Below are 27,989 nucleotides of genomic sequence, written 5' to 3'. Positions count from 1 at the left end.
TTCTCCCCTGCAACTATGGAAAACCATGTCAGCATTACAAGTCGATCTGTGATACCACGATGGGTTAATATGTGTGAGTGTATTAGTAAGTCCTAAATTCCAACCACACACAACATCCAAAATAATTTTTTATCCAAGCAAATAACGTTACAGTAAAAGGAGTAGATATAGTAGATGTAAGCAAAGAGCAATGATAGAACCTACTGCTACCTGTAGAACTGGACTGACACAAGAGTGTCAAAACTAAAACTAGAAACTAAGCATTGGATAGTGTAGGCTTCCACTGCCAACGACAAGACTGAATGTATATCACGAACTTCCCATTCTACCAATACCAGAATGGGGACTGTCTTTCCTTTCTTCCTCTCTTCTTTCTTTCGTTTTATTCTTCAATTGAACTTCGATAGTTTTATGGAACCATTATTTTTTTCTTCATAGGACTGTGTATACGTTAGGTGCTTAAGTTTTGACAATTGTTCATCAGCACACCTTCACTACACATGTAATGTCTTTTCCTACTGTCAACTTGAAATTCTGTATTATTGTACTTGAGTGATTACAGGATCAGTTAATGAGCTACGGAAATGAAAGCAGACTGAAAATTTTCTTTTAGCCTGAGTCAAGTCGACAACGCACATGCTGTCAGCGAGCATAGTTCCCGAGTGCTCTCAGACAGGGTGGCTTGAATTGTCACGGGAGGACCTTTTGCTTGGTACGAAATGCGGGAGACGGCTCAAAGCACAACAGCTGAAAAACAGGGTAGGAAACCAAGACGAATGGAAGGAAGAAAAGAGAAGCCAGCTACACGCTGCAAGATGCACAGCCGTAAAATGCTCTTGACGAAGACCACACTAAGGCTGGTGCTCAAGGCAGTCCGTGGTAGGTGAACAATGCCTGTAACGAACGATCCTCCGGACACACGGACACTGTAAAACCCTTGTTCAACGTACGAACTCAAAATTTCCGTGAAGGGAAGTTCTGTCCCACTCAGTGCAAGGCATCTTCAGCACACTTAAATTTCTCTTTATTTGAATTCTTGCCGCTTATGTACAGAATTGAGTTTTCAGCAAACTCGCGCTGCATATACTGTACTTTTGGCTCTTAGCCTAATCAGGCAATCAGCGCATGACGACTCTTAAAAACCTGTTCTGGCGGAGACAAACAATTAACTCCAAATGCGACGTACTAAAATCTAAACTACTATCAGCCTAACGTAAAAAACGTGTTACTATATGCTCAGTAGAATGCTACAGGTCGCTCCCGGTACCCAGTCTTACATTACGTCTAAATCTATAACAACCATTTAAACATAGTTTCCCCTTCGATCTTGTAAAGATATGTACTGGCGTTTGTCAAGTACACGTAACTTTTATTTAATTTAGATTCACAGAACGCCAGGCAAAAGTAGAATGACAGACCTCAGACATTTTCCTGATTTTTCCCAACGACGTCGCTAAAATTGCCAGCATCCATCGATATAAGGATAACCACGTCTGTTTCCTAGAGAGTAGGTCGACATCTGGTCCTGTCTTCTTTGTTTGAAACATGGCTTACCAGGTACTGCATCAGATGGCAATAGAGCTAAAAGCGACTCTCCCTCCTTATGATTACATCTAACTTCAAGCTGTCTTTGTTGCAGTCTTCAGTTTGGATACTAGTCTGATGCGGCTGTCTACATTAATCAGTCTTGTGCAAGCCTCTTCTCTGGATAATTACTCACATCACATTCGTTTCAACTTGCTTAGTGCAAAAAAATGGCTCTGAGCACTATGGGACTTAACATCTATGGTCATCAGTCCCCTAGAACTTAGAACTACTTAAACCTAACTAACCTAAGGACATCACACAACACTCAGCCATCACGAGGCAGAGAAAATCCCTGACCCCGCCGGGAATCGAACCCGGGAACCCGGGCGTGGGAAGCGACAACGCTACCGCACGACCACGAGATGCGGGCTTGCTTAATGCAGTCAAGCCTTGGTTTCCCTCTGCAATGTTTACCCCCCCCCCCCCCGGTACCCTTCATTGTCATACTGACTTTTCCTTGTGCCTTCTTTTAGTCCAGTTGTGCCATATATTTCTCTCCGAATTCGATTTAGCACCTCCACGTTAGATGTTCGATCTCCCTATCTAACTTGCAACATTCTTCTGTAGCAGCACGTTTAAAAAGCTTCTTTTCTCTTCTCTGATCGCCCACAGTTCACTTCCGTACAAGATTGTACTCCACATTAATACCTTCAGAAACGACATCCTACCATTTAAATATATATTCAGTGTTAACAAATTTATATTTTTCAGTCACGCTTCTTTTTTATTGCTACTCTGCATGTTATATCCTCTCTATTCCAGTCATCATTAGTTATTTTACTGTCCACTTAGCAAAACTCCTTTACTGCTTTTGGTATCTCATTTCCTTATCTAATTCCCTGCTTCGCTTGACATAATTCGACTAGGTTCCATTAGCCTTGATCCACTTTTGGTCATGTTCATCTTATACCATGTTCTCAAGACACTATCCATTCCTTTCTACTGTTCTTCCAATGCTAAGCCGTCTCCCACAGAGTTACAATGTCATCAGCAAACCTAAATTTTTAGGACAGGGTACAATCTTGTCCTGTTCCCTTCTCAACTCCTGCTTCATTTACATGTTCTTCAACTTTTCCCTTACAACTGCAGTACCGATTCTGTACAAGTTGTATGCAGGTTTCACTCCCTGTAATTTATCCTTCCTACCCTCAGACTTTCAAACAGTATATTCCGGTCAGCACTGCCAAAAGCTTTCTGTGTATCCACAAATGCTATAAAAATAGGTTTGCCTTTCTTCAACCTTTTCTCTAATGAACGTCGTAGACTCCGTATTGCATGGCATGTTCTTACATTTTTCCGGAAATGAAACCGATCTCCGGCTTCCGTCATGTTTTTCTTTCATCTGCAAATAATATTTTCCAGTATTTTGCCGCCATGGCTTATTAAACTGATGGTTCGATAGTATTCGTACATGTCATCGCCTGCATTCTTTGGCACAGGAGTTATTACATTATTCACTAAGTCTGAGAGTATTTCGCCTGTTTCATTTAGCTTGGCGCCAGATGGAACGTGTGTGTCATGGCTGGCTTTCTTAATTGTCTCATTTATTCTATAGAATCATCTACAACAGGAACTATATTTCAATTTAGGTCTTTCAGTGCACTGTCAAAATATTCTCCCAACATCAAAGCACCGAGCGAGGTGGCGCAGTGGTTAGCACACTGGACTCGCATTCGGGAGGACGACGGTTCAATCCCGTCTCCGGCCATCCTGATTTAGGTTTTCCGTGATTTCCCTAAATCGTTTCAGGCAAATGCCGGGATGGTTCCTTTGAAAGGGCACGGCCGATTTCCTTCCCAATCCTTCCCTAACCCGAGCTTGCGCTCCGTCTCTAATGACCTCGTTGTCGACGGGACGTTAAACACTAACCACCACCACCACCCAACATCAAATATCCTTTCTGATATTCATCTACTCCCTCTTCCCTTTCTGTAACATTGTCTCCAAGTCCATTTCATTTGTGTACCTCTTCTATATAGTCCTTCCATCTCTCAAATGGTTCAAATGGCTCTACGCACTATGAGACTCAACATCAGGTCATCAGTCCCCTAGACTTAGAACTACGTAAACCTAACTAACCTAAGGACATCACACACATCAATGCCCGAGGCAGGATTCGAACCTGCGACCGTAGCAGCCGCGTGGTTCCGGACTGAAGCGCCTAGAACCGCTCGGCCACCGCGACCGGTTCCATCTTTCAGCTTTCCGTTCTTTGTTTGGTAAGGGCTTGTCATCCAAGCTATTAATTTGCATGCAGATGCTTCTCTCTTTTCCGAAGGTCTAACACTACGAATGTAAGGAAACTGTTGTCCGAAGGTGGCACCTTCCCAGTATTGTCATTTACAGTATACAGGCACTACAATGTAGGAATGAAACTTCATTCATGTGCTCATTTCTTATTTTCCAGTGTCGTACTTGGAGGTCTAGAGATAAAGCACATGCCTGGAATCCGAGAGGTAGTGGGATCGAATACCGGTAGGAGCACTGAAATTATCAGTCTGCCTTTAAATTAATTTTCACCTGTCAACGAGGCGGAGAGTCGGACGAACAACAAGTGATTCGGATTTCATGTTAACCTGTAGGTCCCATTTCTATTGCTGGATAACTACTGTTAGTTAGGAAAACACAAGTAGCTGATGTGACGTCCAGTTGGAAGACTTGCTCTCGGCCACATCCAATTAAATAATTTTCTGGTAAGCTATGATTGTACAAAAGCGTTTTCACATGTTTTGCAAACCATAAAACGACGATTTTTTCTGATGGCGATGTGTAGCCAAAAGATGAGACGTTTATTAAAGGACATCTTCTATACAAACCATAAGCTGCACTAGAAACGTTTATTTGCCAAGCTCGTTTTTAGGATTTATAGCTCGTCATTAATGGCATCTGATGCAGAGGAACAAAGAACTGTATGTTCATCGATTTCTACAAAACGGTACCTGTATAAACAATAGCGGAAATAGAAGTCTACTTACGTTATGTGCCTCTATAGCAGTGACATCCACGTCAGATAATACTATAAGATAGGAAATATGTCCTATCACATAATATTCAGGTTGTCACGTATGTTACTGCTGTCAAATCTTAGGCAGTGACATTTCTTGAACTCGTCTGACATAACTGTGGTATAGTGTAAACTTGTATTACCTGCCTTTCGTTATTTGTAAGATAATATTTATATACGTCTGTGACACACATTCATATATGTAAATTACTATCCTTCAACTGTTGGTATACGAAGATAGGACATTAAAGAAAGGTATAAAATTGCAAAATAATTCAACATATCACGTCAAATTAGACAAGGGCATAGGATCAAAACCTAAATTACTCGGTTACAACTAAGTTGAAATTCTGCACATATATCTCACTCCGTAACACTGTCTATTGATTAAACATGTTTTCTGGTTGTTTTGTTATATGGGTGTATATTTCAATTACATCTAGAACGTTTAATAATCTGCCTTTTCCTGCTTTATGAAGAATGGAGATACCTTTGTTAACGTCATTAACATAACCCTTGTGTTTCTTAAATCAGCACTTAACGCTAAAGGATTGGCTTCGCTAACATTAATACATTCTCTAAATCTCGTTTTGGAGTTTCTCCCTGTTTGCTCAACATAAAATTTGTCACATGCACTACATGTTGTTTTAGAGACACGTGACATGTTATATCTTTGGTCCTTATCTGTATTGTGTATAAGACGTGATCTTACATTTTTCTCTCTCCTAAAGCCAGTTTGCACCCTAGTTTTTCGAAACAAATGGCTCATTTTGCCGGAAAAGTAACCCCACTATGGTAAGTTGATAAACTTTTCTTCTACTTGCTCGCTCTTTTCTAATGTGATCTGGTTTCTGTACTTACATCCTTATTTTACGTAAAATTTCGTAACTAGTTTTGGGTCATATCCATTGTGAGATGGTACCTTCACCAGTGTATATAAGTTATCATTAATATTCGCCTCGTCTAAATGGTATTTGATTAATCTATCATTCACTGAGCGGAAATACGTCTCTTTATGTGACTGAGGATGGCAAGAACTGCTGTCAATTACGCAGTCAGATGTAGTAGGTTTCTGGAATATATTGAAAAGTTGGGCATCTCCTTCTCCTTTAGGCGTCAGGTCCATAAATTTAATACTCCCACTTTCTTCATGTTCCATGGTGAAGGCGATGTTCTTCCGTAATTGATTAAATCGTTGATAACATGTATTAGCCATCAAACTTTCTTAGTCAGGTCATCGAAATTTTCAAAAAATTTGTTATCGATATGATTTAAAAATATATTTGCAAGTGCTCCGCAGAGGCAATTTGCCCTAGCTACGCCTTCTTTTTGTTCATATATGCGACCGTTGAAGGTAAAATAGCTCTGAGACGGAACTTTACAATTATGGGGCCATATCCCTGACAAATTGAGTCGTTTGTTTCGAGAAACTGGGCTGAAAATTGACATCAAAACAGAGAACAATGTAAAATCATATCTTATACACAATACATTCTGAATACAGATAAAATCGAAACATATAACACATCACAGCTGTATAAAATAACCTGTAGTGCATGTGATAAATATTATGTTGGGCAAACAGGGAGAAACTTCAAAACAAGACTTAAACCAATCCCTCAGCATTTAGTGCTAATTTAAGGGGACATGCTCGTGAAAATGACCAAAAATTTGAAAAAAAAAATTATTGGTCTATAGAAAAGAGCATTTCATGCTGATTTCAAAGATGTATAGCTTATGGGCATTATTATTTTCCACTCGTTCTAAAATTGAGGTTGCACAGTCAATTTGAAGTGCGTCAGAATACGTGATGCATTATTTTGTTCTTGCGTTTTTTCCGTCGTTAGTTACGTATTATTAATACAGCTACATTCTAGAAGGCACTGACTATCAGAACCAAAAGTACAGGCATGTCCAGAAGGCTGTGGTTCGAATGTAAACAAAGATCTGAGAGTATATGATTTCGGAATTTCACATGCGTGTGGTTTTGTAGTTATTGTGTGTTGTTTTGTTTCTGCGAAAGTTTCACGGCAACCAGTTCCAATCACAACCGAATATCACACATCAGCTGCTTCAAAAGCCACCTGCAGAAATTGTCTCTGCAGGCAGTGCTTCTAGACGTAAACGTTCGCTTTCTGAATGTAGTAAGAACAAGGCTAGTAGTATTGTGAGCAGCAATAACGACGGAAATGTTATTGTGAACCTCATTGTGATGTCAAGACTTTTGAAGAGTGCTGTGAAATGTAAGTACTGCAATTGTGAAGATAGTATTGACGTTTCAGAGGACATTTCAGCAAGGATGGGACTTTAAATTCGGTTAGTGATTGCCTGTAACTCGTGTAAGATGCACAGTGATACTATGACATCGCCAGTAAATGAAAGGCGTCATTACAGTGTAAATATTCAGCTTGCTTATGCAATGCGATGTACTGGAAGGGGAAGGAGAGCTGCCCCATACATTTTGTGCAGTGATAGATTTACCTCCACCTCCACTTAGGTTTGACAAATACAGTAAATTAATACATAATGCTTTATGTGGTGTAAGTGAACTTTCAATGAAAAGAGCAGCAGAAGAAGCAGTAGCCTTGTCTCAGAATACAGACATTGTAGCAGCATTTGATGTATGTTGGCAGAAGAGAGGTCGTACTTCTCTGAATGGGGTTGTAACTGCCACATTTATTGAAACTGGTGAGATACTAGATCATGAATGTCTAACAAAGCACTGCCAGGTTTGTTCAAGTGAATTTATTGGCACCCCTGTTTGTGTAAAGAATGTTGATGGCCCAAGTGGAAACATGGAAACGAAAGAAGTTCTTAACATTTGTATAAGATCAGAGGTCAGTCGTGGTGTGAGATATGTAGGCTACTTTGGGGATGGAGACTAAAGAACACACTACTGTTGTTAATGACAGACCATATGGGGCCACTATGATAGAAAAGCTTGAAAGTGCTGGGCATGTACAAAAAAGAATGGGAGCTCAGCTGAGAAAATTATGTAAAGACTTCAGTGGAAAAAAACTGTCAGACGGAAAACACATAGGTGGTCCAGGTCGTCTGACAAAAAGTGAAATTGATTTTTTGAATCAATATTATGGGCTAGCAATAAGGAGAAATGTAGGAGATTTGGAGAACATGAGACGAGCGGTCTGGTTTCACAGAGTGTCAACAAACGAAACCCCACAGCAAGGTTTGCGTCCAAAAGGGGAAGATTCGTGGTGCAATTACAGGTTGAGCAATGCTGCAGGCATGTAATATACCCACAAGCATTCCTTACCACTTGCTGTAATGGCTACAATTAGGCCTATATATAGGGATCTGGAAAATAAAAATCTACTTAGGAAATGTATGCACGGTCTCTTTCAGGATGCAAATGAAAACTGCATATGAGAGAGAATACTCAAAACTGTATTTGTTGGGCTGACAGTGCTGAAGATTGGTGTAATGGATGTAATAACAACATTCAGTGATGGTTCAATTTCAAGGATCACTGTTAGGAAGACATTGAATATCCAGACGGGAAGGAATAAGGCCTCAGCTCTAACTGCTATTGGTAAGCGGCAGGTAACCGAAGCAGAGACAGCAACACAAGCTGCTACCAAGGAGTCAAAAATAACGAAAAGAATGAAGAGAAAGGGTGTGGAGGGTAAGGGAACAGGAGGACAACTGGAGTATGCAGCTGGAACGTTCTAAACGAGCATAGTGGTAAGTTAATAAATCTGTAAACCTTCTTTTGCGATTTACCGGAAACTTGAATTTTCATCGTTCAGGTACACTTTTCTCCTAAATGACTGAAGTTAAACTCACAAAAACTGGTACAGATATTTAGACTGATTTCCTCTACCTCCCTTGCCTAATATTTCCTGAGAAATTTTTAACTTGATGATGTCTGTGATATTTGAGCTACATTTTTAAATATTTTTGTTGTGCTAAAATAAATTACTTGTCTTTTTCACAGATCAGCATTATGGAAGGAAATTTGAGGCATAAAACACTTATGTGAATGTTGTCTGTATTTTGACTCTTTTTCCAAGCTGTGCAGTCAGTGGCTTCAAGGAAAATGGTACCGCAGTGAAATAGTGTTCCGTTTTATATACTATTATAAATACTGTTGTCAGTATCAAAATATAATAAATATCTCAATGATTTTTTGGGAAATGCTTTGACTAATGACCTTAATTGTGTGCAAGAATTTTCAGCTATCTCTCATTATATATCAGTTGCACTATGAGGGTGAAAATAATGCTAAAAATGCAGCCCGTTCAGGGGCGTGTCTCCTCCAGAAAATATAAGTATTCTGCTAATGAGGTTAACAAAGGTATCTCCATTCTCCATACATCAGAAAAAGGCAGATTGTTAAACGTTCTAGGAGTACTTGAAACATACGCCCATAAAACAAAACAACCAGACAACTTACTTAACGGGCAGACCTCCAGATACCAACAAGCGGAAGATTGTAATTTACATATATGAATGTAGGTAACAGACGTATGTAAATATGATCTTAGAAGTAACAACAGACAGGTAATGCAGATTCTTTGACCTGTAAATTCCATGTTTACACTATAAGACAGTTATGTAAAACGAGATCAAGAATTGTCACTGTCTAAGATTCGACAGCAGTAACATAGATGGCAACCTGCATAGTATGAGCTAAGAAATACATTTCGTATCCTATCGCATTATCTGACATACATGTCACTGATATAGTGGTACAAAACGTAAATAGACTTCTATTTCTGCTGCTATATATACAGGTGTCATTTTGGAGAAATCGATTAACATACAGTTGTTTGTTCCTCTGTAGCAGATGTCATTAATGATGGATCATAAATCCTAAAAGCTGTTTTGGCAAATCAACGTTTCTAGTGCATCTTATATTGTGTATACAAGGTTTCCTTTGTTGAATATCTGAATGTTTCGGAGCATCAAGCGTTCAAGATTTTTAGATAATTAGGACGTCACATAGGGAAACTAGCAGACTTTAACAAAATTTAACACATTTGTTTAATTCACATTACCTCTACTTCTGGAAAATGTGAATCAGTTCAAGTACCTGGGAAGTTCTATGACAAAGGATGCCCACTGCACCAACGAAATCCGAGCAAGAACCTCCATAGCCAAAATTGCTTTCAACAAGAAGAGGACTGTGCTGACCAGCAGGTTGAGTTTGGCATTTAGGAAAAAATTGATAAAGTGCTACATTTGGAGCATTGCACTGTATGGAGCAGAGATGGACAGTGAGAAAGAAGGAGAAAAAATATTTAGAGACCTTTGAAATGTGGTGCTGGAGGAGAATAGAAAAGATCAAGTGGACAGATCGTATAAGAAATGACGATGTACTGCAAAGAGTAGGAGAGAAGAGAAGTATTCTGCGTACCATTCTTCAGAGAAAGGAGAACTGGATTGGACATTTACTTAGACACATACGGACTCATACATGATGTCATCGAAGGGAAACTCAGAGGAAACGCAGGACGAGGAAGAAGAAGAATTCAACATCTGGACGACATGAAAGATGGAAGGAGATACAACAAACTGAAGGAAGAAGCTGAAGACAGGGAACAGTGGAATCAGAAATTCTCCGTACGAAGACATGGACCTGCCATTAGGCAGAATACTACATAATATATAACCTCTACTTTCGTTGCTAAATCTGTATTTTCGTTATCTACATGCCCTAAGTTTCAACATGTGCAGCTATAGGTGAAGGTACTCTCCCTCATTCACTCCGTGGGAGATAAAGGAAAGAAAGAAAGATTCGTATGACTTGATTGGCTGGGAGGCCCCCGACGGGTACAGTCAGGCACCTAATAGGAAACAATGTTCTTCCTCCATGAGCAGTGGCCTCTTTCCCGTGAGAGTTGTATCGTATGTGTACCTGCAGATCACTCTAACGTGTGTTTCTATGGAGCAGTGTCACGCGTTATGTTCAAATATGCTAACTGTAGGGATGGCGTATGCCGGCGGAAAGCTTATTCCTCTATCAGCATCAGTGCAGCGCCGAGCTGAGCGTCCCCATCGAAAGAATGAATTACCGTGTATAGTCTCACATTTCCTCACTCCAGCAGATACTGCGGAGAGGTTTTGGAATTATATCCAGGACACTGGTGCAAAGTCAGGTGATCAGCGTACTCTTAACGTCATCAACTTTCGTCCCCTTACCGGTCAGTTCACCACCGTCGGGACTCAAACCGGTTGTCTGCCAGTCGAGCGCCGTCGCGAAGGCGAGCGTTACCGACCGCACCTGCTGATCTGAGATTCCTTGCGAATGAACAGAAATCTTTCAGCACACTGGTGTTGGATGTCGTCTTCTGTTCTCATTTGCATTAAGTTAACTCCTTTCTCAAAATTATTGTTTTCGGTAATATTTTTATTCCTCATTATTTTACTAAGAAGCACAATGCTTTCTTAGCACGTTCACGCCAGCTAACTGTTGCCTGTTGTTACTGACGTAGGAAGGCAGCCGGAATGAACGAGTGGAACGTTAATATTAATTAAACAATAAAATCCCCCCCCCCCTGACCGTCATACATTTTCGCTATAAAAGCGACAAATATTGCAATTAACGAGCTTTTCAAAGCAGGCAATGACAATCAAATTTTATTAAACATCCAAAAATTTTGTGATGCTTTACAGCGAATGGCCGCTTTTTAATTACAGAATTTCAATTGATCCATCGAAACAGCATAACATTCGCCGTTTTTTTTTTTCAAAACTGATGATAAATCATGAGCTCTAACCAGCGGTGGATACAGAAAAACCTCAAGGAGGGGGCGCTAAAGATATCTTGAGCTACCTTTACTTTTACCGTAACAAAAAATAATCAAGTCACATATAAAGTTTAAGAAAGTTTTATTTAAACTGATTATACACATGTACAAGACAATGCTATCTTATGATATAAAAAAGTTACAATTGTGGTTCTCTTCCTTAAATGATGAATTCTTCTCGAAAGTCACCATTACCGGAGATATATGAATCAATAGTTTCGCGACTTTTCTCGAACAAATGCCAGACAGAATGGCCGCAAGTTTTCTCGTAGGTATGTGTTAGCTAATACACTAAGCAGATTCAGAAGGATGTAGGTTGCAGTAAGTACTGGGAGATGAAGAAGCTTGCACAGGATAGAGTAGCATGGAGAGCTGCATCAAACCAGTCTCAGGACTGAAGACCACCACAACAACAACATGTGTTAGCTATCTATGTGTGTGTGTGGGGGGGGGGGGGGAGGGGGGGGCGCCGCCCCGCGTGCCCTCCGCGTGCCCCACCATATGTATCCGCCACTGTTTGTAACCGAAACCCAAACAAGTGAGACATTATCAAGCATTATATACACACTGTGAGGAGTGTAGCTGTGTGTATGAATCACTGTGTTGATTCCTTCTGCTATATTGCGCTTGGATGATCATAGGAATGAAAGGAAGGGTGAGGGTAAAAGTACGTATCGCCACAGAGCCTACTCTGTTCGTACAATATCAATGAAAGCGCTACGGTTAACGATCCGATCACTAGCAAGGATATCGTGGGCGCAAGTGAGACACTGTAGAGGGGTTGCACAATTAACCTTGCAAGTTACTGGTACACAGTGCTCTCCCAAAAAATTCGAACCAGCTACATCCGAAACGACCACTAGCTCTCAGCCTTAGATTAACGAACGGGAGTACAGAAAGGAGCTGTTTCTTTAAATGGCCGCTCGAGAAGTTACACTTCATTTTCTGTCAGCCATTACAGAATGTTGCAGGCTTCCGTAAATAATCTAGTTAATTTCGACAATTCTGATAAGACAGTACTCTCCCTTCCACCTTCTATTTCACTGAAGCAGATCTTTCAGTTCTCAGCCATATATACAAATAAAATACTAGCGTTTGATTTTGTCCTTGAAATCTTTTGCCGCCATAAACATTCTCTTTCCACGCAGGACCGTCTTCTATCAATCACCTTTGGCCATGTCAACAAGTACAGTATTTTGATCACATGTGATACAGTAAACTGTGACCTTCTGCCCATGCCTCCATGAAATGTTTAGTTAGTTAGTACTTTAACTAGAACACTCATTGTCCAAACACAAAATTTATAAGTTATTAAAATCAAAATGCCCTCAGGTATAATCTTCCAATACTTTTCTTTCGGTTGGCTCTTCTTTTCTGTATCTGAAGAAATATTCATTGTTCATTTTCGTGAAGTTTTGATAAGCAAAGCATAAAGCTAAACAAAAACATTGTGTCCCGTTGTACATAGAAACAAACTTATACAATAATGTGACACCATCAAGATGGCTGACACTGATGCAACCAACCTAGACATTGGTACTTACATCTATGAGAAATGGTATTGAGAGCGACATTAGTACTTTTTCAAATTGCAAAGGATTATTTTTGAAAAATTTTACCAGCGAATATATAGGCTATAGGGAATGAAGAAATGGTACCAACAAACTTTTAGAGGTTGTAGATGGTGTCTTGAAGAACAAGTTGAGAACAGGAACGAGTGTGCAGAAACATTAAGCAACGATGCTAAAAGCGCTGGAGTTGCAAGATTCTCTGCATACTGCTAGGTTACCCCTTCGGCAACAAACATGAGCGGTAATGCTGACATCTCTGCCATTTGTGCGCAACGGTCACTACAGCGTTGTATCAGCGGTAGGAGCTCTCGACGCTATCTGACGTCCTGAAATGCTGTCACCACCGCTGCGAGATGTTCCGCTTGCTGTCCGCCAGCGCACAAAAGCATGTTGGCTGATGAAGCCACCCTGTAGACCCCCTCCGAGCTTGTCCGTATCGTTTTGTTACACGCTGTATACTGTTGAGGTACAGCTGGAATACGAATCTTGTTAAGTCGCTTCTAGAACCTGTCACTATAGCACAATCTACATCTACATCTACATCTACATCTACATACATACTCCGCAATCCACAATACGGTGCGTGGCGGAGGGTACCTCGTACCACAACTAGCATCTTCTCTCCCTGTTCCGCTCCCAAAGAGAACGAGGGAAAAATGACTGCCTATATGCCCTAATCTCTCTTATCTTATCTTTGTGTTCTTTCGGCGAAATATAAGTTGGCGGCAGTAAAATTGTATTGCAGTCACTTTAAATCCTGGTTCTCTAAATTTCCTCAGTAGCGATTCACGCCTCCTTTTCTCCAGAGACTCCCACCCGAGTTCCTGAAGCATTTCCGTAACACTCGCGTGATGATCAAACCTACCAGTAACAAATCTAGCAGTCCGCCTCTGAATTGCTTCTATGTCCTCCCTCAATTAGAGATGGGCTAAACTGTTCTTTTCAGAGATTGGATCAGAACTGTTCACTCCCTGAAATGAACTAGCTCTTTTTCATGACTCACCACTCATTCACAACAGAAAATAAATGGAAGGCACTTTGCCCTTTAAACTTGGTTTATTCCAGTACTATACCTGTATTTTGATCTTATTTGATCCTATTTTGAAGTAACACAGATAATGAGTAAGAATTTTGTATTGTTTATTGAAATTTCCACGATATAACAAAGTTTTTGATTATTGATTTATTTTGCACTATCATGGTTTTTTGGGTGATCGGAAAATGTTGTAACTTGAGATTTACATTAACAATATATTTGGCTATAATGTATTAAAATTTCATTAACCTCGTACAAATACATCGCAAGCCATATATTTTTAAAGTGAACGTTTCCTTCCAAAGACGCCTAAAATCGCAAAATCCGTACTACAATAAGAAAAAAATATATAAATTTGACTGTAAGACCAAAGTGTTGCATATAGCCTTCCGCAGAATAAAACAAGGAAAATATTGGTGTATCACTTTTGCTATATGTTTATCGGTTCGCTCGTAATTAAAGTGTAAATTCGAGTGACCATAATAAAAAATCCTATAGTAAGAGGAGCCGTCAGGAACCTAATCTGATCAGTTTAAACAAATAAAAATAAAATAAAAACAAATGATGTATACATAACATAATTATGTAATATACATAGCGATATTAGTGCGAAGAACAATATCCAGTAGAGACGAACTCCGATGCAGAGGCGCTGAGTCAAGCAGGTGGAGCCGCGAGCTGTATTACTGCGTGAGCTAAGACCGCAGAGAGCAGAGTGACACCTGAGTTGCTTTGCTCAACGCTCTGGCTAGACTCGAGAACGGTGGGGTGAGCGTTGAACGGGCGAGTTCCGAGGGTGGGGGCAGCGGTGAGCGGCCACCAGTCACCCGCTCCGAGACAAATCGTCCGCTCTCTTGCGAGCAGGTTGTTGCAAGTAGTTCTTATGTTCTCCGCTAGGAGGCTCTCTGTCCTGTTGCTCGCATCAACCGCCCAGAGGGCAGGACGTGCGACTGAAACGATCGCCGACGGAGTGCTATGCGAAGTTAAGGTGCGCCAGACACCGCACGCTGCAGAGGAAGCACAGAGGGGGCACGGCATATGTGAAACACAAAATCCAATGGGGCACTGCACAATGCAGGCAGCCAAGGCAGAAGCAGGGCAGAGGCCGGCGCCGGCTGTGTTGTGTGGCGTGCTGTGTGCTCTGACCGGCAGTGGCCCCGCTGACCTGCTCCGACTCTCTCTCTCTCTCTCTCTCTCTCTCTCTCTCTGCTGTGGGAAACGTTTGGAGCTACCGTTCTTTTTTTCTGAATCACTGATTGTTCACTCCTTTGAAAGATTCAACTCTATGAATTAGTTCAGGAGCGGATCCCCCATCTCTACCCTCAATCCGACCTGAAAGGGATCCCAAACCCTCGAGCAGTACTCAAGAATAGGTCGTATTAGTGTTTTATAAGCGGTCTCTTTTACAGATGAACCACATCTTCCCAAAATTCTACCAATGAACCGAAGACGACTATCCGCCTTCCCCACAACTGCCATTACACGCTTGTCCCACTTCATATCGCTCTGCAATGTTACGCCCAAATATTTAATCGACGTGACTGTGTCAAGCGCTACACTACTAATGGAATATTCAAACATTACGGGATTCGTTTTCCTATTCATCTGCATGAATTTGCATTTATCTATATTTAGAGTTAGCTGCCATTCTTTACACCAATTACAAATCCTGTCCAAGTCATCTTGTATCCTCCTACAGTCACTCAACGACGACACCTTCCCGTAAACCACAGCATCATCAGCAAACAGCCGCACATTGCTATCCACCCTACCCAAAACATCATTTATGTAGATAGAAAACAACAGCGGACCTACCACACTTCCCTGGGGCACTCCAGATGATACCCTCACCTCCGATGAACACTCACCATCGAGGACAACGTACTGGGTTCTATTACTTAAGAAGTCTTCGAGTCACTCACATATTTGGGAACCAATCCTATATCCTCGTACCTTAGTTAGGAGTCTGCAGTGGGGCACCGAGACAAACCGAGTTCCCCTTAGGCACACAGAGCGACCCTACTCAAATGGCTGAAACAGTTCAGCAGGAGTGTGTATTCGTTAGTGAGACATGGTTGTACCCTGGAACGAATGTTTGAAACACTATTTACCTATAGTCTCGGCAACGATACAGCCTGCAGAGTCAGAACAGAGCCTGCACACACAGGTATCCTGAGCGCCATATGATCTCCATGACAGTGACAAATGTGTCAGTGACACTTTAACGCACGTTATTGTAACCTGGTGCCAGTGAAGACAGTCGTTGAGGGTGGTGCATAGCCTCGAAGAGTGGCCACGCGGTTTAGGGCGCCTTGTCACGGATTGCGCAGCCCCTCCCACCGGAGGCTCGAGTCCTCGCTCGGGCATGGGTGTGTGTGTTGTTCTTAGCATAAGTTAGCTTAAGTAGTGTGTAAGTCTAGGGACCGATGACCTCAGCAGTTTGGTCCCTTAGGATTTCACACACATTTGAACATTTGGTGGTGCATATTTTTTTCCGGCAATGTATATAAATATATTCGTACAAATGTGTAGATGTAGTGGATACGAGAGTTTATCGCCTACTTTTTGCTGCAGGTTTGCTGTTTACCTAACCCGCGGGGCAAGGAAGGAAGGGCAGCAGCGGCGGGAAGAGGAGGCGACCCCGTCGCCCGCGTGATGAGCGCGAACTACTGCCGGCGCCCGCCCCTCTGCCTGCGGCCTCCTCCTGAATCTTGCGCCCTGTTCCTGTCCGGGGCACTCACAGCAGGAGACCACAGCTGGGACGCCCGTGCCTGCTGTGCAGTGCCGCTGCTGGGCCGGCTTACAGATGGCTGCCCGAGTGCGACGTGGCACAGCCATAACCTCTCTTTCGTTCTGGTGTATCACAGCCTAAAACTCTTTCATGTGTCGAATGTTTCAGTTTGTGTATGTGTCTGTTTATAAGTATAATTTCTTGTACATGTAACCATAACTGTGCGTATATCTATTTCACTTAACTTATTTCACTTAAATCTTGAAACAGATTTTAATACCGATTAGTTATTTATTACAGAAATCGGTAGATGCAATGTCACTTTTCATAAAGATTGTACGATTGTACATATGTGTAATACATATATAAAATACATGTGACACCTGTATAAATACATCGTTTGATAAGAATTTTGTTAAATAGTGCAAAATTTTTATTATTTTCTTTTTATGGAACACCATTGCTTACATCAGAGGGAAACTGAAAATCAGTATTTCCATTAACAACTCGTCTCTATTTTTTAAATTTATCATACAATAAATCGGTACCCACATTGTAAACAATACATTACAACGAGGGTGCAGTCTTCAGTACTACTCTGCGTGTCTCCAACTTCAGGACGTGTTCTTCTCGTGTTAGGTCAACAAGAGTAGAAAGATTCATAAAACGACGCTTCCTAATTTGTAATATTTTGCAAAAATAATTAATCCTTAACCTGACAGCACTGACTCAGTAATCATGTGGCACTCTTTCGAGGTTCCTACGATGTCAGAAACCATCTTACAGTCGAAGATATATCAATAACATTACTCTCGGTTTTTCAGATCAGAAAGAAATGTTAATGTGTATTAGAAAACAGCACGGCCATCCATGATAAGGTCGCAGAATTAGTCTTGCTTAGCAAAAAGTAATACTCTTAACACCCACTTATTATTAGGAACAGAAAGCTAGTCTAAACTGAAAGTGAACAACGGCGAAATATTAAATCCAGTTTGAAACATATATCACACAGACAGGCTGGGGACCACTGTTTGTGGTGTATTTATTGCTGTAAATAAATTTCAATTGTGAGATTATTCAGGATTCCGAATATGAAAGTGCTAAGTGATGAGTTGCCCCAAAATATTATGCTACAAGATGTTGATGATGGCTTAAAATATTGATCTGATGGCACCACCTAACTACATTAATTGTTAGTACGAACTTCAAGTATGTTGGAAAGTCATTCACGTATTTAAATTGAGTGCACCCGAAACTGAACCCTATGAGATTCCAACTGTCGGTTCTCTCCACTCGCGGATCACTTCTCCCCTTCAATAATCATTTAACTCGTTCAGAATTCCTTTTGTTAAATATGAAGCAGAACAGTTGTTTATAACACCTAATTTCACAAACTTAAGCTTTCCTGAAAGAAGTTTGTGATCTATACAATCGTAAAAAAATACATTGATCTGTACAGCTCTTAAAACGTGATGACTAAATGTGCCAATTGCATCCTCAGATAAGCAACCGTGGTGAAACCTAAGCTGTGATATATTAAGTAAATTGTTTCTACTCGAGTCTCAGTGAACGATAAAGTGGAGAGCCAGTACGGCAGAACAAGAGGGCAATCAGACAGGCGTCGGCTGTACAGATGGAGCGGCAGGTTCGCGTAGCGAGGAGCGGAGGCAGTCCAGTGGACTCTGGGCCTGAGCTGCAGCCACTTAACCTGAGACACCAGTCCTTGTTCCGGGCAAACGGTGAGTGCTGCCTGGGGTCTTGGGTCAAGGAAAGTCGTTTTGCCAATACCCAAACAGAGGTTAACCATGGTATGTGCTCTCGGATGGCGGTGCATAAGAACAGTGTCGTACTGAGTTTATTGGGTGGTTATAATTAAAGTGCAGCTACTCATAGACATCCAGTGTAGGCTGTAATTATTATGTGGTAGCGGATATTTGTAGATATTCCAATGTATTAATGTTAGTTCCAATTTTGGCCATTAGGTGCAAACCTGGCGCTGTAAGTTGAAGAAAGACGTACAGAAATGAAACTTCCTGGCAGATTAAAACAGTGTGCTGGACGGAGACTCGACATCGGGAGTTAGCGTCTCGGTCCGGCACATATTTTTAATCTGCCAGAAAGTTTCATATCAGCGCACACTCCGCTGCAAAGTGAAAATTACATTCTGGAAACATCCCCCAGGCTGTGGCTAAGTCATGCCTCCAAAATATCCTTTCTTCCAGGAGTGCTAGTCTTGCTAGTTTCGCAAGAGAACTTCTGTGAAGCTTGGAAGGTAGGAGACGAGGTTCTGGCAGAAGTAAAGCTGCGCGGACGGATCCTGGATCGTGACTGGGTAGCCCAGTCGGTAGAGCACTTGCCCGTGAAGGGTGTGGCACACAAGTTAAATCTGCCACGAAGTTTTATAGCAGAGCACACTCCAGTGCAGAGAGAAAATTTCATTCTCGTCACGTATAGCAATATTTCCATATGTAATGAATTAGTAATAGAATGTGGGCAGAAAATGTCAAAAAACTGAGAAAGCCGTGATGCTAATTTCATTATTAATAGCCGCTTACACGGACTGTTCAATGCGAGTACCAGAGACGTCGGTGAGATGCTGTATAGCGTTAGGATTGCACTTGGTGGGCTAAATTGCAACAAAGTTTTTGCAGCGTAAATCGATTTCGCATTAACGTATTAGCACATCTACCAAGTTTCGCTGCCATTCGTCAATTATAGCCCACACTGGACCTCCGTGAGTAGCTGCACTTTAATTATAATAGCCCATTACTTGGAAGGAGCACCAACGTCCATACGCCTGCGCCTGGCTGTGTGTCAGTTTAATGACAATAGTTGTGCTACTGTCTTAACGGCAGGGCCGCTGCAAGATTTAGTGGTGTTAATGGAAATATATTTCAATAGCAGAGGATTCTGTACGACATCTTATTGTCAGTTGTGCTGATTTGGCTTCTAACTGCTAATTGCTGGCCTTGTCTGATTTATTTTGTTCAGTGGCCAGCAATGTGTAGCCTGGTTCTGTGTATAATTATCTAATTACTATAATGTATCGTTGATTAGTTGTGCTTGGGGCTGTGGTGTATCAGCTCTAGTTGGTTAATTTTGGATACTGTACACCGAGTTAGAACCTTTCTACTTTATTCTTCTCGTTAGTCCTTCCAGCTTTTATAGTTATTAGTCGTAGGGTTGTCTATTGTTTTGTATTGCCTTTGGTATTGTAAAGATCAAACTACTTGGAAGAGCAGGAATTTTATTGCTTGGCTACGCTAGATATTAAGTTAATGCGTATCTGTGCATTCAATGCCGATCATTTTCCTTCCATTTTACTTTTACTCATGCATCCTCATTTATTGAATTATGTCGCTAATAAACGTTTTTAAAACAGTCAGGTCCACATAAAGTTGTGCCGTTTTTCAAAGCAATGAAAAAATGGTTCAAATGGCTCTGAGCACTATGGGACTTAACTTTTAATGTCATCAATCCCCTAGAACTTAGAACTACTTAAACCTAACTAACCTAAGGACATCACACACATCCATGCCCGAGGCAGGATTCGAACCTGAGACCGTAGCGGTCGTGCGGTTCCAGGCTGTAGCGCCTTTAACCGCTCGGCCACACCGGCCGGCTAAATGCAGTAAAAACAACAATAAATGAATACGACCGAAAGTAAATAATAACTACTATTAAGTGTGGACTCAACAACGTCAACACTGATATAATACACATTTTATAGAAACTGCTTTTATTTTTAAAGAAAGCTGATGTTGAGAAAAGTTTATCACAAGAGAGAAAGAAATTAAAATTGAAACTAGATGAAATGTTTTAAGTCTTTACAGCGAGAGCGTTCGGCATTGCAGCTTATCTTTCCGAGGTTCGTGTGTTCTGATGTTGGTGGTCATCGCTACTGGAGACGTTATTGAAGTATCTCCATCAGTCATGAAATTGTAACTGATACATCTTCTTGCTTACAAAATGATTCTCCTAGCGGTAATATTGTCTTCCGTTGCCTTCCTTTAGTCACGCTGGTCAGAAGTAATCGTTGATGCGTAGATCCAGTTTCGCATGTGCGCAATCTCAACGTTCCGTACACACACGTTTGTTTCAAACGTCCCGTACATGGTTTTAAAACAATATACAAAGCATTTTTACGAAGATGAAGTTCATTTGTTGTTTTGACAATGAGGATCGTGAAATCACAGTTCTGACGAAAAACTCTACCTCACGTAACAAACAGTTTAAAACTGACCACCTCTACAGTTAATGTTTTTAGTTTCTGCAATTCAGTTACGTACAAAATAGCCGGCCGGAGTGGTTCTCGGCGCTACAATCTGCAACCGCACGACCGGTACGGACGCAGGCTCGAATCCTGCCTCGGGCATGGATGTGTGTGATGTCCTTAGGTTAGTTAGGTTTAAGTAGTTCTAAGTTCTAGGGGACTGATGACCTCAGAAGTTAAGTCACATAGTGCTCAGAGCCATTTTTGAACGTACAAAACAGTTAAGTTCTAACCACCACAATCACAGTCCCTTTCCGTACGCAATGTCGCTGCTGTTTATAGTACTCAAACTTACAGACTCACAGTCTGACTTTTGTTTCACAACGTTCATATCGAAATTTAGTTTGTACCACGATCGAAAAATACATGCGTTCATAAATTTTCGTATGTTTCTGCATAGCACAAGTACCCAACTCATGCTCGTACGCCACGACGCTGCACACCCACTCCATGCCACTTTCCGATTGCCAGCTATCGATATCGCTCTCGCAGCACCGTTCATACAACGGTGCTGCGTATTACATTTGATTTCAGATAGCGCCTTTCACAAAACCATTACAAAGAAGATCGAACATACATTACATTTTTGCATACTCGATTACAAGACATTCATGTAACAATATTAATAAATCAAAAGAGTTAAGTTTCATACGAAAGAGCAAAACAACCAATATTCTAAACTGACGAAGATATGCGTAAAGAGCGAATGAAGCAGAAGGAAAAGAAGAGAAAAAAATTGTCTCTGATGATTAGCAATATCTTCACAACAGGCAAACATTCATCCATGACTCTTCATTTCGCTCTCGTGAGCCAAATATAGACTTCAGAAAACCAAAGATAATTCCATTGCACATCAGCAGCATGTAGTCAACCCAGTCCCTCAGTCCTTACAAAAGCTTGTTACTGGACAATGTTAACATCGATAAGGTGACGAGAATTTCCTCGTATTTGTAAGCAATAACAACGCGTTTCGCGTCCATTTACAAATAATTAGTGGCTTCCAATAATTCCTAAGAAACTTCCCAGTTATAGAGAAGCTTCAGCGGCACAGGAAATAACATGAGAAGGTTACAGACCAAGAAGAATTTAATATAATCCTACTCAGACGCTGGCAGTGAGGAAGGAAGATTTTCGTTTAACATCCCGTAGAAGACAATGTCATTTGAGATAGAAACGCAAGTTCTTATTTGAGAAGGATGGGGAAGGAAATTGACGGAGCCCTTGTAAAGGAACTATCCCGATATTTGCCTTAAGCGAATTAGGGGAATCACGAAAAACCTTAACCTCGATGGCTGGACGGGAACTTGAACCGCTGTTCTCCCAAAAGCGACTCGAGCGTGCTGCAGCTGCACGACCTCGCTCGATGGCGCTACCAGACTACGCACACTCACGAAAATTCTCAGTTGTGAAGCCCTGTTGAAGATTGCAGCTATCTATGTGGCCTGGGCGTTGCAAATCTCTGGCATTATACGCGTACGCATTCTCTCACGCTACCGCTGCGTATTCCAGCTCTGGGCCAAACAGCGGCCTGCACAGATCGATTCCTTGACTCGTTTTTTGCATGGACGTGCGACACAAGGTACGTACTTCTCTCGAAGTTCATCCACCTGAATGACAGTTCTATTGCAATCATAGGTAAAGACATAGGGAAATGTTGCAGATCAGATGGTGATTAAGATTTAAACATGTCATTGCCAAATCAGAAGAAACAATACTGTACGTTTAACATGAAGAGATAGCCAAGAGACGTGAAATCTGGATTCGCAGGACAGAGCGGATCAGGTTATAGTTGTGGAAAGGGGCCAAAATCAGTTACTGTCAGTTGCACAAAACATACAAACTTTATTTTTTAAAACACTTAATCACTAATTCCCATAAAAGCATTCAAAACAATATGGCTGAAGGCCCGAACATAAGTTATTAAAACTGCCTTAAGGAATACACACGGCTGAAGGCCTTAGTTACAAAGTTTTTCGTAAAACCTCGGCTGAAGGCCACAGACTGGAGATACAAGAACTGAGGGCTTAAGTCCTGAATAACAAGAATTTCAGATAGAGAAGAAAATTTTAGAAGGTTTTAAAACAAGTGACTTTTTAAATTTTGATTTCTGACGGCTGATGGCCTTATCTTAAAATATTTCACGTGAAGTTCGGCTGAAGGCCACATATTTAACACAGAACAACAGGCTTAAGGCCTAGATAATAATGACTTCCAATGGGCAAAATCCCCTTTACAAAAAATAGTTTAAGCAAGAATCTTCCAAGATTCAATTTAAAACGGCTGAAGGCCTTAGCGTAACTTTGAAATGAAATGAAATGATCGTATGGCATTGTTGGCTGGGATGCCCCATGCAGGGGGAGTTCGGCCGCCGTATTGTAAGACCTTTTAGTGGACGCCACTTCGGCGGCTTGCGGGTCAATGATGATGGACACACAACATCGAGTCCCCTGCCGGGAATCGAACCCGAGCCCGAGCGTGGTATACGGGAACGCTACTGCTATGCTACGGAGGAGGACTTAACATCAAAACAAACTAAATTCATAGACTGCTGTAGGCCTCGCACAGTATTTGAGACTAAAAGAAAATCACAATCACAAACAACAGAACAGTGGTTGCTCAGAAGTGCTCCAAGGGTCGGTCTGAGGAGGTAACTAACGTAAGGTTAGGTGAGATAGGCAGCCGAGAATAAGTTTAAGTAATCAGATGGCAACCCGACCCAGGGACGGCTGAAGGACTGACGAACAACCTAATCAATCCCGCTACACCGACCAACGGCACGACAACGGAGAATATCAGTCGAGGACGAAGATACCAGCAGCACTACGTCTTCAAAATTGGCATCTAAAAACAGCCAAGGCACAATAATCACTCAAAAATATGAACACCAAGGGCTGTCAAACGACACACGGCACGGACAGCATCAACTCAGCGAGGAAAAACACACTGCGGAACACTACGCTAATACCCTCGCCGCGGAGACTTCCTCTCTGCACTGTCCCGATCAACTGACTGCCTACTCCAGTATGCAGACAGCATTAACGGAACAGCTCAGTCGAAATTACACAAACTAGACACAGTTCCACGATAACACTTCCACAAGAACTCGAACAATCGTAAAAGTAATCACTGCGGAACGACCAGAACGAATAACAAATCGACACACACAGAGAACCCGACTCGGTCGGCGACCAAATATACGACAAGCAACAAAAGGCATGAACCGACCGAACGACGAACCAAGGTCGTCCCCACTCAAGTCACGTGTTTCACCAACAGTCGGGCGTCTTGGCTGTCCGGAGCTCACTGCAGCTCCATCCCGACTCAATTCCATATCCATTCGGGACTCTGAGACACTGCGACACTGCGACCCGGGCACACTGGCTCGGACCCAACCATGCAGAGGGAACACTTGCCCATTGGCCACCCGATATCTCTGCACGAGGAAGGAGCCGACCCACGTCCGACAAGATGACCAACTGACGAGGCCCAGAAACGGTCAAAAGACCAAAGACACATCGCCCGATGAGACGACCGACCGAACCACCAACCAACGGTCGTCCCTGCTCAAGTCTCCTTCCATCGGACAGTGCGTGTGTGTCGCCAGCGATCGGAAGAGTACTGACTGTGCAGACCTCACTGGAGCTCCATCCCGACTGAACTCCCGACACACGACGACCCGGAAATACTAGCAGTCGCTCCAAAGATAATACGACAGTGCTCTTATCGATAAGCTTTGCTGCTGTCACTCACTGGCAGGCAAGCCAGTAACTTAGTGATGCCAGTAAATGGAATAAGAAACGAGGCGACAGAACGCCTAAAGACGACAAGCAATAAACGGCATGAACACGAGCAACGCACGGCTCAAGACGGACTGTGCTAAATTGGCACTGCATTTATTGATTGCTGGTAAACATAAAGCTCAAAAGAAATTTCCAAAACCGCTTTAGACCGTTTCAAATGGGATTCAGCTGACTTGGTACGCCGTTTTGTTACCGCTGATAAGATGTGTGTCCGTTATTTCCGGCCACAAGCTATAAAGAACACCCAAGGTGCTGTGGAGAGCAGGGTGTACAACACACTGCCCAGTGACATAATGTGACCCGCTATCAGAACTCTGAATAACCCCCTTTCGGAGCGCGGACCACTGTGTGACGTGCAAAAAGAGTGTCAGTCATGTTCTGGAAGGTACCAACATGGATGTGAAGCCATGTCGACTCAAGTGCCATGGTTCGGTTGAGGATCCACACTGCGAACAGCCCGCTCGAGGAAGTCCCACAGATCGTCGATTGGGTTTAAATCCAAGGCTTTTGGCGGACAGGGGAAAACGGTAAACTCATCCTGGTGCGCTTCGAACCACATACGTGTGGGTGTGACTTGCCTGGCTGACTTTGCTGAGCTATATATAGGTTCATCTTGGTTTATGACGCTGTTGCTGCTGCTGGTTGGGAACCCCAGTCGTCTCCAGAGCCACGGGTACTTATAGGGCAGGCCATAGTAAGAACTGCGACTTCTTCTGCCTGTCCATTCCTAACGTGCTCTAAATGCTCCCGGGTTAACGAATTTGGTGCGCATACACTAGCACGATCATAGTTGCGGGAGCGCCCAGCAAACACGGGAGTGGCTCCCGACAGTACGCACTTGGCTGTTTTGACGTTTACTGACCGGAAGTTGGTTTCACGTGACGAGGCATCCTTTTCGAAGACGCCATTCATGTTGATGTTTGCCTTGTGCTCCATTTAACTGCTTTCGTTGTTTGTTGCTGCTTCTTGTTATTTCGTTGCTGCTGTTCCGTTTTGTTATTGTTTCTTGTTATTGTTTCGTTTGTTTTAGCAAACATGAGTGATTCCCAAGAAACGCTCTATAAGTGTGAGGAATGCAGTTCAGAGTTTAAAATGCGAAAGAACCTCTACGCCCATATGAGGAAAGTTCATGAACTTGATATCCATGTGTCTAAAAAAGGAAAAGGCAGTGAATTGTGTCCCCAGTGCGGAATTGCATTTATGAGATGCAGTTCATTAAAACATCATCAAATAACTGTGCATGACATGAAGTCGGAGGAAAACAGTCGGAAATGCCGCATTATTTGCCCACAGTGCTCTCTCTCGTTTCTCACCTATGACACACTGAGAACACATATTCAAGAGAACCATGACGTTAGTTTTGAGTGCCAGGAGATAGAATTTGGTTGTCTTGCAGGTTTGTTTTTTATATTTATTGTGTTAGTCACGTTTTAGAAAATTTTGTTGATCCCAAGTACATGACTTAAAAATACTGCCTTAACATTTTTTCAGACTTTGAAGAGTGGAAAATTTCTTACGAAAAAGTAAACCATGTTCGTTATGTAATGAATTGTTCGGAGCAGGAGCGACTAGAAAAACGTGTTCGATATTACCACTGCCATTGCTCTTTCAATTTCAATTCTAAAGGAACAGGTGCCAGGTGTGTCAAAAGTATGGGCACGAATAAAATAGGCAGTACTTGTCCATCCAACATGCAAGTGACAATAACAGAGGACAAATGCTGCTTAAAATTTTTTCCAAAACATATGGGACACACCCAAGATGTTGGAAGAACATTTCTGCATGGGAACGAGAGGGCAGAGTTGGCAGGTAAAATGGATTATGTTACACTTATGTACATGAAACATGAAATTATCAAATTTATTTGTGTGAACAGACGTAGGGTCTATCAATGTGCTTCATTTTTATTTCCTTTTTTTTCTTTTTTCAGGACGGCTGTCACAGGGTGTTCCTGTTGGACGAGTCTTACAAGATGTCCGAAGTGCACCAATCGCTGCAAGTGTGGAGAGAATCCATCTCCTTGAGAAAAAAGATTTGCATAATATAAAAAGGGATTTTGATATTGGTTATGCAACGAAGAAGCATGAAAATGATGCAGTGAGTGTGAAATTGTGGGTTGAAGAAATGAAGAGACAAAGTGACAACCCAGTACTGTATTTCAAGCAGCAAAAACAAGTGGATCCTAATTTTCAAGATGAAGACTTCATTCTTATTATAATGACAGACTTTCAGGCCAAACAACTTCTAAAGTATGAAGAAGATAAAATATGTGTGGATGGCACTCATGGCATGACTGCATACGATTTTCAACTTTTTACTATAGTCGTTGTTGATAGATATGGTGCTGGAATGCCAGTTGCATTTTGCTTTTCAAATAGGGGAGACATGTGCTTACTGTCTTTTTATTTCAAATGTGTGAGAGAAAGGGTGGGCACTGTAAAGACCAATGTGTTTATGTCTGACGATGCACCAGCATTTTATAATGCATGGTCAGCAGTAATGGGACCTGTGCCAAACCAGTTGCTGTGTTCTTAGCATATACAACGGAACTGGTCTCAGAATTTAAGGAGAATTTCTGGGGGTAGTGAGAAAAAATCAGCAGTGTTTAGTTCACTAAAGCGACTTCAGACTGAACTGGATATAGATGTTTTTAGTTGTGGTCTGGAGAAAGTGGTGGAAGACTTATTGAATGATCCGGATACTGCAGAATTTGGCAGGTACTTTCTTAAGATGTACTGCCAGCGAGTGGAAAAGTGGGTGTATTGTTTTAGGCACCGATTGGGCATTAATACAAACAATTACTTGGAGTCCCTACATAAAGTTATTGAATACAGTTATCTAGAAGGGAAAAAGTGCAGAAGGCTGGATAAGTCATTAAATGCTTTGTTATGTTTAGTGAGAAACAAAGTATATGAGGGCTTAGTGAAGCTCTCAAAACGTAAACAGTGCTCTAGGGCGTCAAGAGTGAAAGCAAGCCACAACGATAGCTCAGCTATAACAAATGGGATGATTTTATCCAGGGGTGAAGGGTTGTGGGAAGTGCTTTCTTCCACTGGTTGTGAAGTGTATGTTGTTGTGAAAAATTCAGAACTGATATGCGAAAGAAAATGTTCACTTAAGTGCAACACCTGCAACATATGTGTACATTCGTATAAATGCAGCTGTTTAGACAACATTTTAAATTTTAATATATGTAAGCATATACATGCATGTGCCA

General features: G+C 41.8%; 1 protein-coding gene across 1 annotated transcript; it reads left to right on the top strand.

Moving 5' to 3' along the window:
- Positions 1-1,545: 1,545 nt before the first annotated feature.
- On the top strand, positions 1,546-27,307 carry LOC126483979 (uncharacterized). Its single transcript, XM_050107317.1, has 5 exons — positions 1,546-1,557; positions 16,543-16,786; positions 25,803-26,168; positions 26,264-26,581; positions 26,703-27,307. The coding sequence occupies exons 1-5, from the start codon at positions 1,546-1,548 to the stop codon at positions 27,305-27,307; spliced, it is 1,545 nt and encodes a 514-aa protein (XP_049963274.1).
- Positions 27,308-27,989: the final 682 nt, after the last annotated feature.

The sequence above is a fragment of the Schistocerca serialis genome, chromosome 1 (genome assembly GCF_023864345.2).
Source record: "Schistocerca serialis cubense isolate TAMUIC-IGC-003099 chromosome 1, iqSchSeri2.2, whole genome shotgun sequence".
Lineage (NCBI taxonomy): Eukaryota > Metazoa > Arthropoda > Insecta > Orthoptera > Acrididae > Schistocerca > Schistocerca serialis.
Note: the sequence above shows the minus strand (reverse complement) of the source record. Positions and strands in the feature narration are given on the sequence as shown.

Excerpts from the sequence above, each read along its gene's own strand:
- LOC126483979 (XM_050107317.1), top strand. Across the intron at positions 16,787-25,802 it reads GCTTACAGATGGCTGCCCGA|CAAACATGAGTGATTCCCAA; the intron begins GTGCGACGTGGC and ends CGTTTGTTTTAG. Across the intron at positions 26,169-26,263 it reads AGAATTTGGTTGTCTTGCAG|ACTTTGAAGAGTGGAAAATT; the intron begins GTTTGTTTTTTA and ends ACATTTTTTCAG.